We start from the raw sequence: 16,624 nt of genomic DNA, 5'->3' as shown, positions 1-16,624 counted from the left end.
GCAGGTTTCGCGCTTATACCAAACGCGCGCGCACCACCACTGATCTATATTAGTGGAGCGCACAAGCCGCGCTCAGTCTCAAACAGCTTGTGAGCCACAAATACCAAAATGAGTGGCTAACTGCGCTAAAACGTTCAAATACATACAAAATTATGTCAAAATGACCATCTTGGCGAGTATCCAGTTAAACACAGTAAGTTTTGGAATGTTAAATAGTTGAGAACGAGAACGCATGTTGTGTAACAGTATATTGGGTCCGTGGATAAACTCTTAAAGGGACTGCAGTCCAATATTCCTGCTGCTCTCTGTCATGTTAATCAAAGAACAAAAGACAAAGAAAATCACTTTCTGCTTTTGAGTGAATACGTTTTATAACTTTAATGGTAAGCATTAATCTGTATTTAATTTTTACAATGAAGACCACAGAAATTAAAGTAATCAAATGTAAAATAACACATCCAATGTTATTTTACATTTGATTGCATTAATTTCTGTAGTCTTCATTGTAAAAATTAAATACAGATTAATGCTTACCATTAAAGTTATAAAATGTATGGGTCCGTGGATAAACTCTTAAAGGGACCGCAGTCCAATATTCCTTCTGCTGTCTGTCATGTTAATCAAAGAACAAAAGACAAAGAAAATAATACGTTTTATAACTGTAATGGTAAGCATTAATCTGTATTTAATTTTTACAATGAAGACTACAGAAATTAATCACATGTAAAATAACACTGGATGTGTTATTTTACATTTGATTACTTTAATTTCTGTAGTATTTCTTACCTGAATAAAAACTTACTTAACCTGAAAAACTTAGTTTCATAGCTCCCTTTATTCTATTGCATTTATTTGTGCTTTTGTTTGCAATTTTTTTATTTGTTCTTATTTTATTACTGAATTTTTACTTGTGTTTTTTTTATGAAAATAAAACTTTGCATTGAAGAAAAGTATATTTTTGTTTGTATATGCTGTCAATTATAGTTCTTAGAAAGGGAATCGGCAAAATCGGTATCGGCAGATCACACTAACAAAAAATCGGAAATCGGAATCTGCCAAGAAAATTGCAATCAGTGCATCTCTAATAATTAATATAGCCTATTTAAAATAATAATTGCCTTATTTGTATTGATTATCATAATTTATATTTAAATATGCATCCTTAATGAATACTCTATTAATTTTGTTGGGGTCAATGTATTAATGTGCCATTCCCATCCTGTTGTGTATGTCCTTGGTGTAACCACACAATAGTCAGGAATCTTTTGCTGGGTTCACCCAAGGTTTCACTTTGTTTCTCATCAGTCGTGTGTTCTATTCCTGATGATGTTCATCAGAAGTCCTCAGGGTGAGGCTGATTAAATGAGCTTGTAATCTGTGCTCCATGCTCCGTGAGGTGCCGTAAAGACGTCTGTTCATTGTTCTTCAGTGGAGGAAGTACGCTGACTGCATCTAATCTCAGTCTGTCTCACAGAGTCAGTTCCAGAACAAAGCTCTCCTCTTCTCTCCTGTCATACAAAGGTTGTAGGTTCAAACCCTGCTAGCTGTAATGTAGCTCCCATGTAATGTACCTTAAAACTGAATGGTCATTATTTTTTGACAAATGTTGACTAGTCACCAATATTAGGAAAAATTTTATAAATTTATAATGTGATATCATACTTTATTATGACACATACGTAGTTTTGGATTTGTGATGAATCCTTTGAAGCTGCATTACTATGTCTCTCTTGTCTCATGTTGAACAGTATATACACTGTCTTGTGCCCCCTGTGAACAGACTGGCTCGGCCTCGGGCGAATACACAGCTTGTCTGTCTCTCTCGTTCAGTCTCTACTTCTCAAACATCATCATCATCACCAGAAAGCCCTGTCTGACCCAAGACAAACTTAGCCTATACAGCCTGTTGCTGCATTCACATTCAGTTCATACAGGCAGGTCTTCAGCCTGAGACCTCACAGGGCTCCATGCTGTAACTAGTGGTCGACCAATATTGGTTTTTTGACAGCTGATATCTTGGAAAGCAGGGTGGCCAATGGCCGATATAAAGCCGATATAATTGTATTTATTTTAATTAATATTTAAGAAATTTTAAAACATTTGAAAATGGATTAAAACATAAATTTGTAAAATAAACATACTTATACTTTAGATGACAAAGTATTTTCCACAAATAAATATTTAATAAAAATATAATTAAAAAGGAAGTAAACCGTAACCAACAGAGCACTCAGTATTCTGGGAAGTTTGTGTGCATTGGGAATCATATTTTTTAAAATAAAGCCAATAATACTTTATAATATGTATCTATATGTAATTTATTTAGCTATTCTGTGTTTGCTTTAGAAGCCATTGTAGGTGTTCTCACGCTCAGTCTGGCTACGTCCAAGGCTTTACCAGAAATAGTCCTTGAATGTAATGCTGTAGGTGTCACTTACTCCTCTGTAGGGTTGTTTGTCGCTCAGAACCCAGATGGACTGTGTTTGGATCCACCATGTCTGTGTTGTCGGGTTGGTGGTGAGGAATGTGATGTAACAGTCTTGAGCTGAAACTTTCAGCTCACCCTATTCTTCATCCAAGCTGGCTGGATGAAGGTGGTGGAATCGTTCTCAGCATGCCTGGAATAACAGATAAAAGCAGTGAGATTTTGTAAAGCAGGCTGATACAAACCTGTATATGTTTTTATAGCTGGTTAAATAACTGCAGAGGAGAATCATATTTGCTAAAACGATTCCTTGCCTTAAAACGTCTCTTAAAAGATTTTCCTCTTGAGTTGGTTGAAAATGTGTTCAAAGCAATGAAACAATCTTTGTTTGCAATGTGAAAGTTTATTCAGCGTTGATTTATATTCTGCACTCACCCTGCAAATGTTTAATATTCTTCAAACAAGTCCTTCCATATTCATGTTTCCTGTCTGGCACCAGCAGCCCAGTGACAGATCAAACTCCCTCTCACTGGACCTCTTTCTCTTTTCTGCTTTCTTCCTTGATCAGGACCAGTTCGACAATCTCGACAAACACTCACAGTGGGGCATCGACTTCCTAGAGCGCTATGCAAAGTTCGTCAAGGAGCGTCTGGAGATCGAGCAGGCCTATGCAAAGCAGCTACGGTGAGCATCTAACAACATGCCTTAAACGGCAACTTCTGTAGATGACTCATCTGATGTCAGTGAGGGGTTTTATTGTTCTGATTACATGAAATAAGTAGGTTAATAAAAAATGAATGATATCAGTGAGTGATACTGATGCACTGGTTCAGATTCAATATTTGTAGCCATGTTTACAAGAGATGCACATAACTACAAGCTTATAGAGTCAAGTGGGTCAATTTCCTGAACAACTAGTTGACTAATTGGTCAAAAAGAAGCCCAGTATATTATAATAATGAGTTTGGTCCATCCTGATTCATTCCTGAAGTTTACAGGCATTACAACAATTTATTAACAATATCTAACTCTTCATCTGAGGTGATATTGCTATTAAAATGAACACACTAAATATTGCTTATTTAAAAATGTACATTAAATCTGCTTTAAAATAATTTAATGCACACTAATCAATCTCGTGTGCTTTTATTATTGGCAGCAGCAAAAATGTTAAGGCCGTTGTTATGTAAATAAAGGTTGATAGTAAAAATGGAAAAGTCATTTACAGTGCTGTACATTTTTTTATATCTTTGCAAATTATTATAATATTTAACTGATGTGCCATTTCAGGTGTGCATATGTTTTTAATGTGGCTTGTCCAATCAATTTTTATAGCGGAATGATCCATTTTATAATAGGGCTTTAATTGTCCTAATGAGCACATCTGGTTTGACCCATGTTATTGATTTCTTTCTTTTTTCCCCCCTCCATCAGTTCCTTGTGTGGTAATATTGGTTTTTGCCTTGAGATACAGCGTGAGGGGTGAGCGACAAATCAGGGGTCAAAAATCCCTGCAGGCTCTAAGTTGTAAGATTTGAAATGAGATCAAACTGAGAACGAGACACACACCGTGATTTCGCCAAAGGACACGCAATGACTGCAGCTGTGGCCTCCTATTTTCTCTCCTCTTCCGTGATGTCTCTGTCCCTGTAGACATTCTGCTGTTGCCCGGATACGGTTATAGAGTCGCTCCTCTTCCCCCTCTCAAATCTCATTGAAGGTTCTAGTGTAGTACCACATTCATTCTACCTGTCAGGTCCCACACTGCTCTGTAAACCCCCCTCGAGGCACGGCCAGTCACACATGGCAACACCCAGACTGTTTTCTCTCTCAAGGGTTTCCATAGTAAGGGGTGAATGGAGCCGAACCACAGTACCCTTGTTTGATTTTAATATTATTTTTCAAATTAATCATGTATTACTGCATTATATATTTTATTTGTTCAGCATGATTGCACATAACAACTATTTTGGATGATTAATCAATTGATATTTTCTTTGATTAATCTGTTGAAAAAAAGTCAGCTATTGCAGCATTTTATCAAAAGTATATTGTTCCGCATATTGTCCAGTTGTTTCCTTCAAATCCTGTTTAAGTTAAATAAATAATGTTAGTAATTATATTTATAAAAGATGTATTTATAAATTAACATGCAAATTAACATAAAATGTATGTTATTTATTAACATGCATATGTGTATTTATAAAAAGCGTTTATAAATATTTAGAATGGAAAAAAAATATGCTAACAATATTAATAAATGTTTAGTTTTTCAGTTTTCACATTGTTTGATGACAATAAATCTGTTAATTTAATAACCAGTATTAAGTTTAAAAATAATCATGTCAAAATTATTTGTAAAAATGTAAAATACATAGAGTTGTCATAACATATAAAATTATTCATAGTGATACAAAATGTTGGACTCTGTTCCTGCCGCTACTATTCATTGTGTTAAAAAACATTTTAACATTAAACCTTGAAGTGCACACAGCATATTTTTCCACAACTGTTTGTTGATTATCAGTTAGATGCTTATGTTTTTACTGCAGCCCTAAAATTCAGCAAGATCGTCTGAATCAAAAATAGATTCTGAGATACTTTGGTTATGAGTGTACTAATCATAACCATACTAAAGGAGAGGGGAAGTGAGTGTTTGTTTGATTGATTTCATGAAGTGGATTTGAGGAAGCTTTCGTAAAGGAAGTGCCAAACATCATTAATGCAGCTCGATGGGGGTCTGGGTTGGGGAGAAGGGCCGTCCCACTCCTTGAGCACACTCAGCGGACCCCCCACACCATCCCCCATCCCTGAAGACAGCAACATGCCTGAGCACAGCAGTGCAGCTTCTCTCAAGAGCTCCCACATAAGATTTGTTTCTGCGCTCCTTCCCATGAGTTTATACTGCGTGGGACGAGGGAAGAGGGAAGACAGATTAGCATACCATCACTTTTTTTTGCCTATTTACCATGGCCTACTTTACTTCTCTGATGCACAAAGTAAACACACTGTTGACAGACTCCTTTTTGTCTTCGTGGCTGTATGAATAACTTTAGTTTTGATGTTAAGGTATATTATAATCCCTAATGAGTAGTTTTGTTTGATCTATTCATAACATGTGCTGTTTTTGTGTCTATCTGTGTGTTCTGAATATTTCTTTTTGTTGCCCAACAGGAGTCTGGTTAAGAAATATTGCCCTAAGCGCTCCAAAGATGATGAGCCCAGGTGAGATAAATTGCATACTTTCGGTTCTTTTCACTTATTCTAGCGTGCTCCAGTGGTTCTCAAGTGGTTATTTTCACAGCTTTTTACGCTTTTAATGGATGATGACAAAAAAAGTTAATTGTGTATAGGTAGTAACAGACTATTACATATACTTCTAGAATATTTGATTCTGTTTGGTCAGTCAGGACATTATTTTGGTCAAATATTCAAACTGTATAATTGACCATTATCCACAGAATGTAATTTCCTATATAGATAGCTAGTTCCGTGTGTCTCATATCACTCCGCAGTCTATTTCCTCATAGATAGTTTATCTAAAATGAATAAAAACATTTCTTGTTTGAATAAATGCTGTTCTTTTTAACATTTATTCATCAAAACATCCTGAAAAAAAGTACCACGGGTTCCAAAAAAAATATAAAGCAGCACCGTTTCCAACATTGATAGTATATCAGCGTATTAGAATTATTTCTGAAGGATCATGTGATTCTGAAGACTGTAGTAATGACTGATGAAAATTCAACTTTGCCACCACAGGAATTCATTATTTTATATTGTAATAATTACTATAATTGTGTTCTGTTGTATTTATTGTATTATTATTTTTTTTAAAATAAACACAGCCTTGATGAGCGTAAAAGACTTATTTAAAAGACATTAAAAATGTTTTGAACAGTAGTGTATATGCGTGTGTGTGTATATGAATATGTATATATATTATATATATATATATATATATATATATATATACAGTATATTATATATATACAGTATATTATATATTACAAAACTGGAAATATAAAAATAAATGTTTGAACTACCATTAATTCTTTAAATTTGAACTCATGATATCATTTCATTGTATGTTTTGGCTGCAGTTGCTGTCCTAAGCAGCATGTTTCTCCCCTGTTGGCTGTAGTTTTAGGTTGAAAGCAGAAACGGGAGTATATGCTGGGTGTCAGCTCCAGACCCTCACATATCCCGTAATGAATTCCATTAGATAGGCATAATTTCTCCCAGCATGTGTTTTTGTCCCAGGACATTCATGTAGTGTACAGACAGCCCGCCGATTAGAACTCAGCCCTGGAGGTGGGGGCCATTTGCTTTGGACAAAAAAACTCCGTCCAGCCTTCCCAATACACACACATTGCAAAGTGTGTGCATGTTTGTAAAGGTTTTTTTTAAATATAGTGAGCTAGTCATGCCTTGCAGACTGGCCTTTAGTCAATATCGACATACAGATAGAGTCTGCCGGCCCCCAGGGCCCATGATGGCAACTTGAGAAGAAGCTGCATGCGACTGGTAATAAATGCACGTAATTTTTTATGAGGGCATAGACATCTCTCTTAATGTCTCATATTAGAATATAAGCCTTTAGTTCAGATGCAAGAAATTCCAAAAATTTAAGTTTTTATTGCAGTGTTTTACTTTGATTTTGCCCTAAAAATGGTCATTGATGCTGTTATGCCAATAAAAATAAATAAAAGATGTAAACAGATCATGTTTACCATTTTCTTCATTGTTGAATATTTTTTTTCCTGCAGGTTCACATCCTGTCTGTCATTCTACTCCATACTGAATGAGCTGAATGACTACGCAGGTCAGCGAGAGGTCGTTGCTGAGGAGATGGGGCACAAAGTGTATGGGGAGCTGATGAGGTACTCACAGGACATGAAGGGAGAGAGAAAACTTGTGAGTGCCAAATACATGCACCTGAGACACCTGCACGCTCTGGTGAAGTTCAATACAGGTTTGTATTTTTAAAAATTGCTGTGTCTTGTCTGATCAACAGCATCTCCAGGAGGGACGGAAGACCCAACAGTATCTAGACCAGTGCTGGAAACACATGGACAACGTGAGTCATTTTGAGATTTGAGATGTCAGAAGTACTGGTACTTTGCTACCAAAAAATTACAGTCGATTATGTCTGAAACAGGTGGGGGGTGGGGGGATAATAATAAAATATTTTTGTTCATTTTTTTTATGTGTGAGTAATTTATACTACTACAAGTACCTCCAAAAACTTGTTTAATTTGCATCTTTTTTTTGTTCTCTTCATTGCAATTTGTTTCTTTTTTCCTTTGTTTTAGTAGTGACTTTATTAAAAAAATACTTTAAATAATTAAAACCATGAAGCAGTGTTTACATAATTTAAATACTGAATAATAGGGGTGTAACGGTACACAAACATGATGGTTACGTACCTCGGTTTTGACGTCACGGTTCAGTATAGTTTTGGTACAGCAGGAGAGAAAAAAACTAAACATATATATTTTTTAAATTAAACAATGGTTTACTGAACAAATAGCTTCTTTTTTTTTTAAGTCAGATAAATTACAATTAAAATTTTATTAGGGATAACAATCTACCTCAGCTTCTGCTCTAAACTATAGGGAGCCATTTTACATTAAGGATACAATTAACAACAAAGCCGAAAATTCCGAAAATATTTATTTGTAACTATAATAATCAACACTCAAATAAATTAATGCAAACATGTAAATTGCACATAATGTAGTTTTTCAATGAACTTCTAATTTATACAATTTCTCTGTTGTTGTTGAAATATATTCATTTACACAGTGGCTGTCATAACGTGTTTCATAAAAGATTTATTTAAACATATATTAAATAATTAAGACATCACTATCAGGTAAAGTAAAATATAATGAAGTATAATGTTTCTCAAAATGCTCTTTTCTAGACTTAATTTCTCTAGCAAATAACGAGCTGTAGACACTGATGACTTGCCTGAGGTAATTGAAATGCTACGTGACATTTTGTTTACAAGCTGTTTTAATGACGTCTTTTCGCAATTGAAACACTGATTGATCGAATACATGAGATATTCGTTCATGTATATTTCGCGTTAAAACTAGTAGTAATGATGAAGGGATGATCGCGCTCAGCACTTCCGTCAGAACTGAGGCTTCTATACAGCGATCTGTCACGCCACATCAAAGAACATCAAAACGGCATTTATTGTCTGCATTTCCTGAAAAAAAAATTGAATGATTTGTTCGTTACACATGCGTACTGAACCGAAAGACCCGTACCGAAAATTTTCAGTATGAATACATGTACCGTTACACCCCTACTGAATAATAATATTAATAATAATAATATGGACAATTAACAAACAAACATAACAAAACTACAATTCGCAGACCAAGAGCTGAAGAGTAATATTCAGAGGGGAAAAAATGTGTTTTTAAGCAAGGAAGAAGCTTTAATCTATACTTTTGATTTAATATTCAGTGGCATATTATTTTTTGCTATGTTTTGGAAGTTGAATATGAGAAACGTGAAATTGTACTGGTATTAGTATCAACCACAGAAGTTTTGTAATAGCATCAGCTCTATTTGAGATGCACTGTTGTGTCAATGAGTGCAAGTGACCGATTCACAACCTCTCCTCCAGCTGTGACCTGAGATCCAGATATATCTGTGTGTGTTTATGTGCAAGTATAAAACAGAAGAATGTGTCAAAAACTGTTGGCAGTATACAAATGGAAACCTTCCTGCACCACATTCAAGTTATAAAGCTCTCTCTTTCCATTCTCCCTCTCTCTCTGATTCATACCCTGCATTCCTGCATCCTGTACATTTCCTGCCTGTCAGTGCGTCTCATATTCTGTACGGCTGGAGTATTTTTGCAGCTTTATGGTTGCTGCAGCTAAAGGCCAGCAACAGCTGAATCTGGCATTGAGAATGGCCATGTCGTAATAACATAGGTATTCCTCATTCTTGCACTGTCACGAAATGAAACACAGATGCTTTGGAAGCTGTTACACAAATTTCATTATCGCTCTCACTCTCTGTACTGTTTTGGATGTTTGTTTGTACGTTTATCTGTATTTATGTTGCTACTTGATCAAAACATGACAAAATATACGACTGTATTTTATGCAGGAAGATCGTTAATGCTCACTTAGTGTTGCAGGAAATGCGTCATGTGAGTTTTGACAGCCCAAAAACATCTCTCCTTTTCCGTATGGATTTTACAGAGTAAAAAGAAATTTGAACGGGAATGCAAAGAGGCCGAAAAATCACAGCTCATCTACGAAAGGCTAGACAATGATATCAACGCCACAAAGTCAGAGGTGGAAAAGGTAGTTTGTGTGATCCTGATATACTCTACATCAGTGTTTCCCAACCAGGGTGCCGTCTGTCGAGAGCAGGGGTGCCGTGTAAAAAATCCTTTTTTAATATTTTTAAATTGCTAAAATGTTCAAAAAAAGCAGCTATTATATAATATCCATTTCTGATGTCGCCAATAATTAGAGATGCACTGAAACTCCGGCTGCCGAAAATGAGTTCACCGCTCAGGATTCACTTTCACGTGGTGTGATGCTCTGCGTATTATCCCGCTCTATGCGTGTGTGTGCTCCGCTCAGTCGCTCACGGCCCATGTGAGTGCTCCACTCATATACCGTTCATGCTCATCGGAACAGCAAAGTCCACTCAAAAATCGAGCTGACAGGAAACATCTATGTAGTACAGTATTGTTTCTGTTTGCAATAGCCCTACTGTGCTGTAACAAGGTGTGGTAAATGGGCAACTCTGGTAATGCTGCCCTCTCATTCATTGATCTGCTAACCGTTATGCTCACGTGTCCTCTGATAATAATAGCTTTCTAGGATTAAACATTATTTGGATAATTGGTAAAAAAAAAAATCTCTTTAAAAATCTTCAACGTGGCCATCCCTCAGATATTCAAGGTGATGATATCCCTGATTTGTAGTTTCTGATATTTCAATTACATTTTTTTAGTAAGTTTTTAAAGGCTAAGCTTTTAAAGACTATACTCACTGAATAAATTGTTGATAAACTTACACTTCAAAGAGAAAGGAAAATTGAAATCTCATCATATGACCCCTTTAATGTTTTTCTTTTCTTTTAATCTTTCTATTTAGTTCAGTTTTAATAATTTTAGTATTTAAACTTATCTAATTCCCATTAGTTGACAGGGCAACATTTCTTCAAGTTAAATTTATCATCTAATATTTATATTTTATTTCCGCTTTATTTCAATTAACAAACAATTTTTAGTAGTTTCAGTTAACAATAACACTGTAATAAATTGCATTTGGTTTGTGACTGCTCACAGAAACGATCTCATAAATCAAACGACTAGTGTAGTTTTGTGTATGTAGTTGAACCACTGTGTCTGTGTGCTTGTAGAATCTGCAAGACATGGATGAACGGCGGACGGTCAAGCTTGGGGAGATGTACCGGAGTTTTGCTGAGGTGGAACGAAGAGTCATTCCCATTATCTCAAAATGCTTGGAGGGCATGGTTACTGCCGCTAAAAATGTGGACGAGCGTAGGGTAAGTACTGAAATGCTATTAAAATATTTAAGGGCCCTAAAAAAAAGAATTGCATATGGTAAAAAATCTAGTTAAATTAAATATTAACAATATATACTGCTATTCAAAAACAAAATATTAAAATATATTAAAATAGAAAACAGTTATTTAAAATTTTAATTATATTTCCGATTATTACTAATTTTACTGTATTTTTGATCAAATAAATGCAGGCTTGGTGAGCATAAGAGACTTCTTTTAAAAACATTTTAAAAGATCTTACAGAACTTCTTTGATATATATTTATGTTGCTTGCAAAAAAACTAGGTGTAGTTATGACATCTAACATGCTTTGATAACCAGCCTTCATCCATTTGTTGCCTCAAGTAACTTATTACACTCCATTATGAATTTAAGGAAATATACCATACTTCTCCCTGAGGTCATTTTGTACCTGTGATCTCCATGGGAGCTGCGGTCCACTTCTTGATAGAAAAAAGGGGTTATCAGAGACGGCGAGTGGGTGGGAGGAAGTGAGGGAGTGGATGATTGAGAGCCAGGGAGGATGAGAGAAACATAAGTTGCTCATTTTCTTAATGCTGTTGCCAACGCTGATTCTTATGAAAAGGTCGCTTGTGGCGCCGTAACCACTGATTACAATTTTATCTTGCCCTGTTTTAGTCTTCCTCTCTCTTTCTGTCCTGTTCTTGTATAAACACTACTGTTAAAAGATTTAGTGTTGGTTAAATTATTATTATTTTTATGATTTAGAAAATTCTCTTATGCGCAACAAGGCTAACTACAGTAAAAAATAGTAATATTGTGAAATTTTGCTATTTAACATAATAGTTTTCTAATTTAATATATTTTAAAATGTAGTTTATTCCTGTGATGACAAAGCTGAATTTTCAGCAGCCATTACTCCAGTCTTAAGTGTCACATGATCCTTCAGAAATAATTATAATATGCTTAGTATTTTTGTGAAAACAATATTTTTTTCCAGGATTCTTTATTGAATAAAGAGTTCAAAAAGTGCATTTATTTGAAACATAAATCTTTTGTAACATTATAAATGTCTTAACTGTCACCTTTGATCAATTTAATGCCTCCTTTTTGGAAAAAAATCTTATCGAGCCCGAACTTTGAAAGGTTGATATAGGACTTTTAAGAATTGCTTTGACTTTGGAGTCAGACAGTTCTACGCAAAAAGCAGGACTTCAGCTCTATATGAAGAAACTAAAAATAACTTTCAGTGAAGTCTAAGCCTTCTTAAATACAGGTGCCCAATCCTTCGTCCCACTAGCCAATTTTTTTTTAGCCAGTTTTCCATGGTAAGTTATGTTTTAAAGAGGATCCCCCTTATTCTTGATCAGCTATGTGTGCAGCCTCAGATGTGTTAATATCCTCTGCAACTCTATGCTGAGTTAATAGCCCTACTGATCTTCCGACAAGATCTCAGTGCTCATAACACACACATTTAGCAGCTCCTAACTAGGTTAGGATACCCCTCCAGGTCTCTTAAATAATTTAGGATTTAAAAGCAACTAATTTATGCACAACTCTTTCTTTATACCAGGAATAATGCTGCGTTCACATTTTGGCGAATTACTGTAATTTCAAGATGGCAGCTCGAAGATTCTGCTTGGAGCAGTTCACATCCTCATACTCGGAAATTATTTGTTTCTTTGGTAACACCCATAGCACCATGCCTCCCTTGTTTTTCCTCTCTTCTCCTCGCTTTCCTGAATTCATTGGTGGATACTTGCCCTGCCCAGCGACAAACCAATCAGGTCTGATTATGACCTGCTTCTGTTTATGGTTTTATTTATGAGCTCGCTTACGTTGTTTTGGGATTTCCTAATGCCCTCTGTTCGAATGCTGAGGCCAAGAGAGGCTCGTAGAGGCTGTTAAATGGGTGACACGAAGCCAGATCTCTTTGTAATGGTACCACACCCTTGACAAACACAGTTGTCCCAGACCAGCTAACCATCCTGCCTCGTGCCTCATTTCACCAACACTATAGTACTCACTGTTCCTTCCTTCGCATAACATTAGGTAGATACATAGATTCTTCCATGGTAAAGGGTTAGTTCACCCAAAAATGAAAATTAGGCTGTGTTTTACTCACTTCATGCACTGCTGACTTCAATGATAGAGCTTGGAATAGCCAGGACAATTTTTAATATAACTCCAACTGGATTCGTCTGAAAGAAGAAAGTCATATACACCTAGGATGCCTCGGGTGTGAGTAAAACACAGACTCATTTTAATTTTTGGGTGAACTAACCCTTCAAGGTCTCTCTTTTTTTCTCCCAAGATTTGCATTGTTGCAATGTCTTTTCCCTCCATGCAGTATATTACTGCCACTGATGGTGTGACATAGTGATATGGGCTGGTGGTAAGCATAAGGTTGCTAGTTCAGTCTTTGAAAGGAATGAGCTTATGCTTATAGTACTGTTAAACTGAAAGTGTCAAGTGTTTGATGTTCAAGAGTGCAAATAAATAAAGGTGTGGTACCAATGTGCTCAAGAAACATTTCTGATTAACAGTTTTGAAAACAGATGTGTGCGGTTTAATATTTTGGTGGAAACATTTTGTGATAATTTTTAAGGATTATTTGATGTATAGAACATTTAAAAGAATAGCATTTATTTGAAATAGAAACCTTTTCTAACAACATAGGTGTCCCCATCTTTTTAAATAATTTTAATGTATTGTTGCTGAAGAAAGAACACTCCAAACGTCTGAATTGTAGTATATGATTCTTGCACTTGGCTCTACATAAAGGTTATGCATATTGTTGCTGTCCCACAGGATTCTGGGGTTGTAGTGGAGTCATTCAAGTCAGGGTTTGAACCCCCGGGTGATTTCCCCTTTGAGGACTTCAGTCAGAACATCCAGCGAACAGGATCAGATGGCACCATTGGGACCCCCAAAACGGAAGGAGGCAAACCGGACCCTAAACACGCTGTTGGCAGGACCAAAAACAAACTCTGGCTTTTTGGGAAGAAACCGAAGGTGAGTTTCACAAACTCTTTTCATTGCTAAGCAACTTTCTGTTACATTTTAAGGCTCATTTGCTCAGAATAGGTGATGAATTAAATGTCTGCATGATGTCCAGGCTCTCTGCTTTGGCTTGTGTGAACAGTAAAGGATTATATGGCTAGGTAAAACTTTAACTTCTGCTTTCAAACCTATGCTGTCACTAACTACAAACTTCCTGACCTTTTCATGTCTTTTTTAACAACATGACTTCACGTTTTTCCTTCCCTTGAAAGTAGTTCTTGTTTTTAAAAACCCTTAATTTGAATGATGTAATGAAAGTTAAAACTTGCTTCTAAGCAACATTTAACAAGCTAGACGTCGTTCATTTAGGCATTTAACTAGCTAGATGAGCGATTATAGTTTTGCATGTTCATTTGTTTGTGTTTGGTTAGTAGTTCACCTTAAATCTTTATTGTCCCAGCTTCCCCCATCCATCCCTCCCCCTTCCCTCCCGAGTTTTCCCTCTGGCCATTTCCAGCCTCCTAAATTTTCTACAGAGCGGATAGCTAACCATCTATCCGAAATGAGAAATGCAAAATCTAAGATCCCATCCTTCCGAGCTGTGAAAAGAGGGGTAAGAGTCGGCCCGGATCTGGCGTGTGTGGGTTTGCAATGATAATGACGTTAGTGCTTATGCTTGGGCCGGTTTCTCTCACCCAAGGTTTAGCTAATTCCTGCACGCGAGGAAAGTGTGAATCACAATTATTTTTGAGTGAAGGAATAATGCTTTATCTGGGTCCAAAGAGCTGTGCCCCTAATTTTAGCTCTGGGGTTTGATTGTTGCATAAAGCAGCAGAACATGGTGGAGGGTGTGTTGGGTGGGTGTTTTTTTTTTTGTCTTGATTTTTTTTTTTTTATGCACAGCTTAGTATTTTTTTTCTACTTGTGTTCACACTGACTGGCTGGGTACAAAATATCGATATCTCGATAATAATCGATTCTCATTTTAAGGAACGATATAGATTCCTAAATCCCAAGAATCAATTATTCTAGCCTGTTTTCAGTTAATGGACGGAACATTGAAGGGTACTTCCCATCCAATAAATCGCAATAAGCATTGTGCATTGGTAAGGTAAGTTAAAAGAAAGAGTACAACTTTACAATCCGTATCCTGTCTCATGTAATGTCATCATGCTCAATCTGTGTTTATAATATAACGGCTTGTAAACAATGTCACTTAAAGGGTTAGTTTACCCAAAAATGAAAATTAGCCCACAAATTATTCACCCCTCAAGTCATCCTAGGTGTATATGACTTTCTTCTTTCAGACGAATCCAGTCGGAGTAATATTAAAAATTGTCTTTGATCTTTCAAGCTGTTTAATGCCACTCAGCGGGTGTTGCACGCATCAGTCCAAAAGAAGTTAAATAGAAAGCGCCCATCCATAAACAAAAAGTGTCTCACACGGCTCCGGGGGGTGAACAAAGGCCTCCTGTAGCGAATAGATGCTTTTTTGTAAGAAAAAAATCCATATTCAAAACGTAATAATCACTTTAATGTAGCTTGCGCCAACAGTCCTACACAGAAGCAGCTCCGGGCGGATGACTTATGAGTGGCATTAAACAGCTTGAAAGATCAAACACAATTTTTAATATAGCTCCGACTGGATTCGTCTGAAAGAAGAAAGTCATATACACCTAGGATGACTTGAGGGTGAGTAATTTGTGGGCTAATTTTCATTTTTGGGTGAACTAACCCTTTAACGTCACATTTACCTCTGAAAAAAAAACCATTCTGTTACCATAAACTCATTAGTCAGATAGAAAAATAAACTGTATAAACCTTCAATATTATAGTAATGTTGTACCAACTGACTCTCATGTATATTTTACAACATTAGTTGAGATTTTTTTTTTCCTTGAGAAAATTTGGCATGTACTGTACCTGATATATATCCAAAATAATCAATATTGAATCGAATCGCAAGCTTGTGAATGAGAATCGAATTGAATTGTGAAATTTGTGTCAAAACCCAGCCCTACACTGACAGTAATTTTAGTCACACAAGTTGCATTGCCTGCACTCTCATTGGTAGATGCTGCAATTTTGCATTGACATGATTGATGTTGCTTGTTTCTCTCATTGAAAATTGCAGTAACTTGCCGTTACTTTAACACTATAAATCGCCGTAATTGTGAACGTCTCTCAAAATAGACTTGAGGATGGGAACACAGAATAAATTTACAAACATGAGAGGATTGTCTAATGGATATATACATTGAGTTTAGTCTGGGAGACTCCGTGTTTTGAATAATTCTCCTTTGAAGTTCTTTTAAATACAGAACAAAGCTTTTTGGATAAATACCAAACCAATTTTGTTTACCAGAAATGTTTAACATCCAATTGTGAATCTTTTTATAGAAAAGTGTCCATCAAAGTCATTTTAATTATCTTCAAAGAGTTCCAGTCTGACCTTTTCTAAACAAAAGAGCAAACGATGACTCTTCAAATATTGTTTTTTGCGAAGGTTTAAAGGGGTCATATGATGTTGCTAAAAAGAACATTATTTTGTGTATTTGGTGTAATGAAATGTGTTTATGTGGTTTAAGGTTCAAAAAACACATTATTTTCCACATACTGTACATTATTGTTTCTCCTCTATGCCCCGCCTTTCTGAAA

The 16,624-nt window shown here is 36.0% G+C and overlaps 1 protein-coding gene across 1 annotated transcript in view; it reads left to right on the top strand.

The window, feature by feature from the left end:
* Positions 1–16,624, top strand: part of LOC107707572 (formin-binding protein 1-like) — a 56,834-nt gene that overhangs the window by 32,465 nt on the left and 7,745 nt on the right. Inside the window, exons 2-10 of the mRNA XM_016511639.1 lie at positions 2,994–3,109; positions 5,600–5,650; positions 7,195–7,342; positions 7,443–7,505; positions 9,658–9,762; positions 10,339–10,371; positions 10,835–10,981; positions 13,775–13,978; positions 14,427–14,579. Coding sequence (XP_016367125.1) covers positions 2,994–3,109; positions 5,600–5,650; positions 7,195–7,342; positions 7,443–7,505; positions 9,658–9,762; positions 10,339–10,371; positions 10,835–10,981; positions 13,775–13,978; positions 14,427–14,579 — 1,020 coding nt within the window. The remainder of the gene's footprint in view (positions 1–2,993; positions 3,110–5,599; positions 5,651–7,194; positions 7,343–7,442; positions 7,506–9,657; positions 9,763–10,338; positions 10,372–10,834; positions 10,982–13,774; positions 13,979–14,426; positions 14,580–16,624) is intronic.

The sequence above is a fragment of the Sinocyclocheilus rhinocerous genome, unplaced genomic scaffold, assembly GCF_001515625.1.
Source record: "Sinocyclocheilus rhinocerous isolate Xijiao unplaced genomic scaffold, SAMN03320098_v1.1 scaffold1166, whole genome shotgun sequence".
Classification (NCBI taxonomy): domain Eukaryota; kingdom Metazoa; phylum Chordata; class Actinopteri; order Cypriniformes; family Cyprinidae; genus Sinocyclocheilus; species Sinocyclocheilus rhinocerous.
The sequence above is the reverse complement of the archived record's forward strand: the minus strand, read 5'-3'. Positions and strand labels throughout refer to the sequence as shown.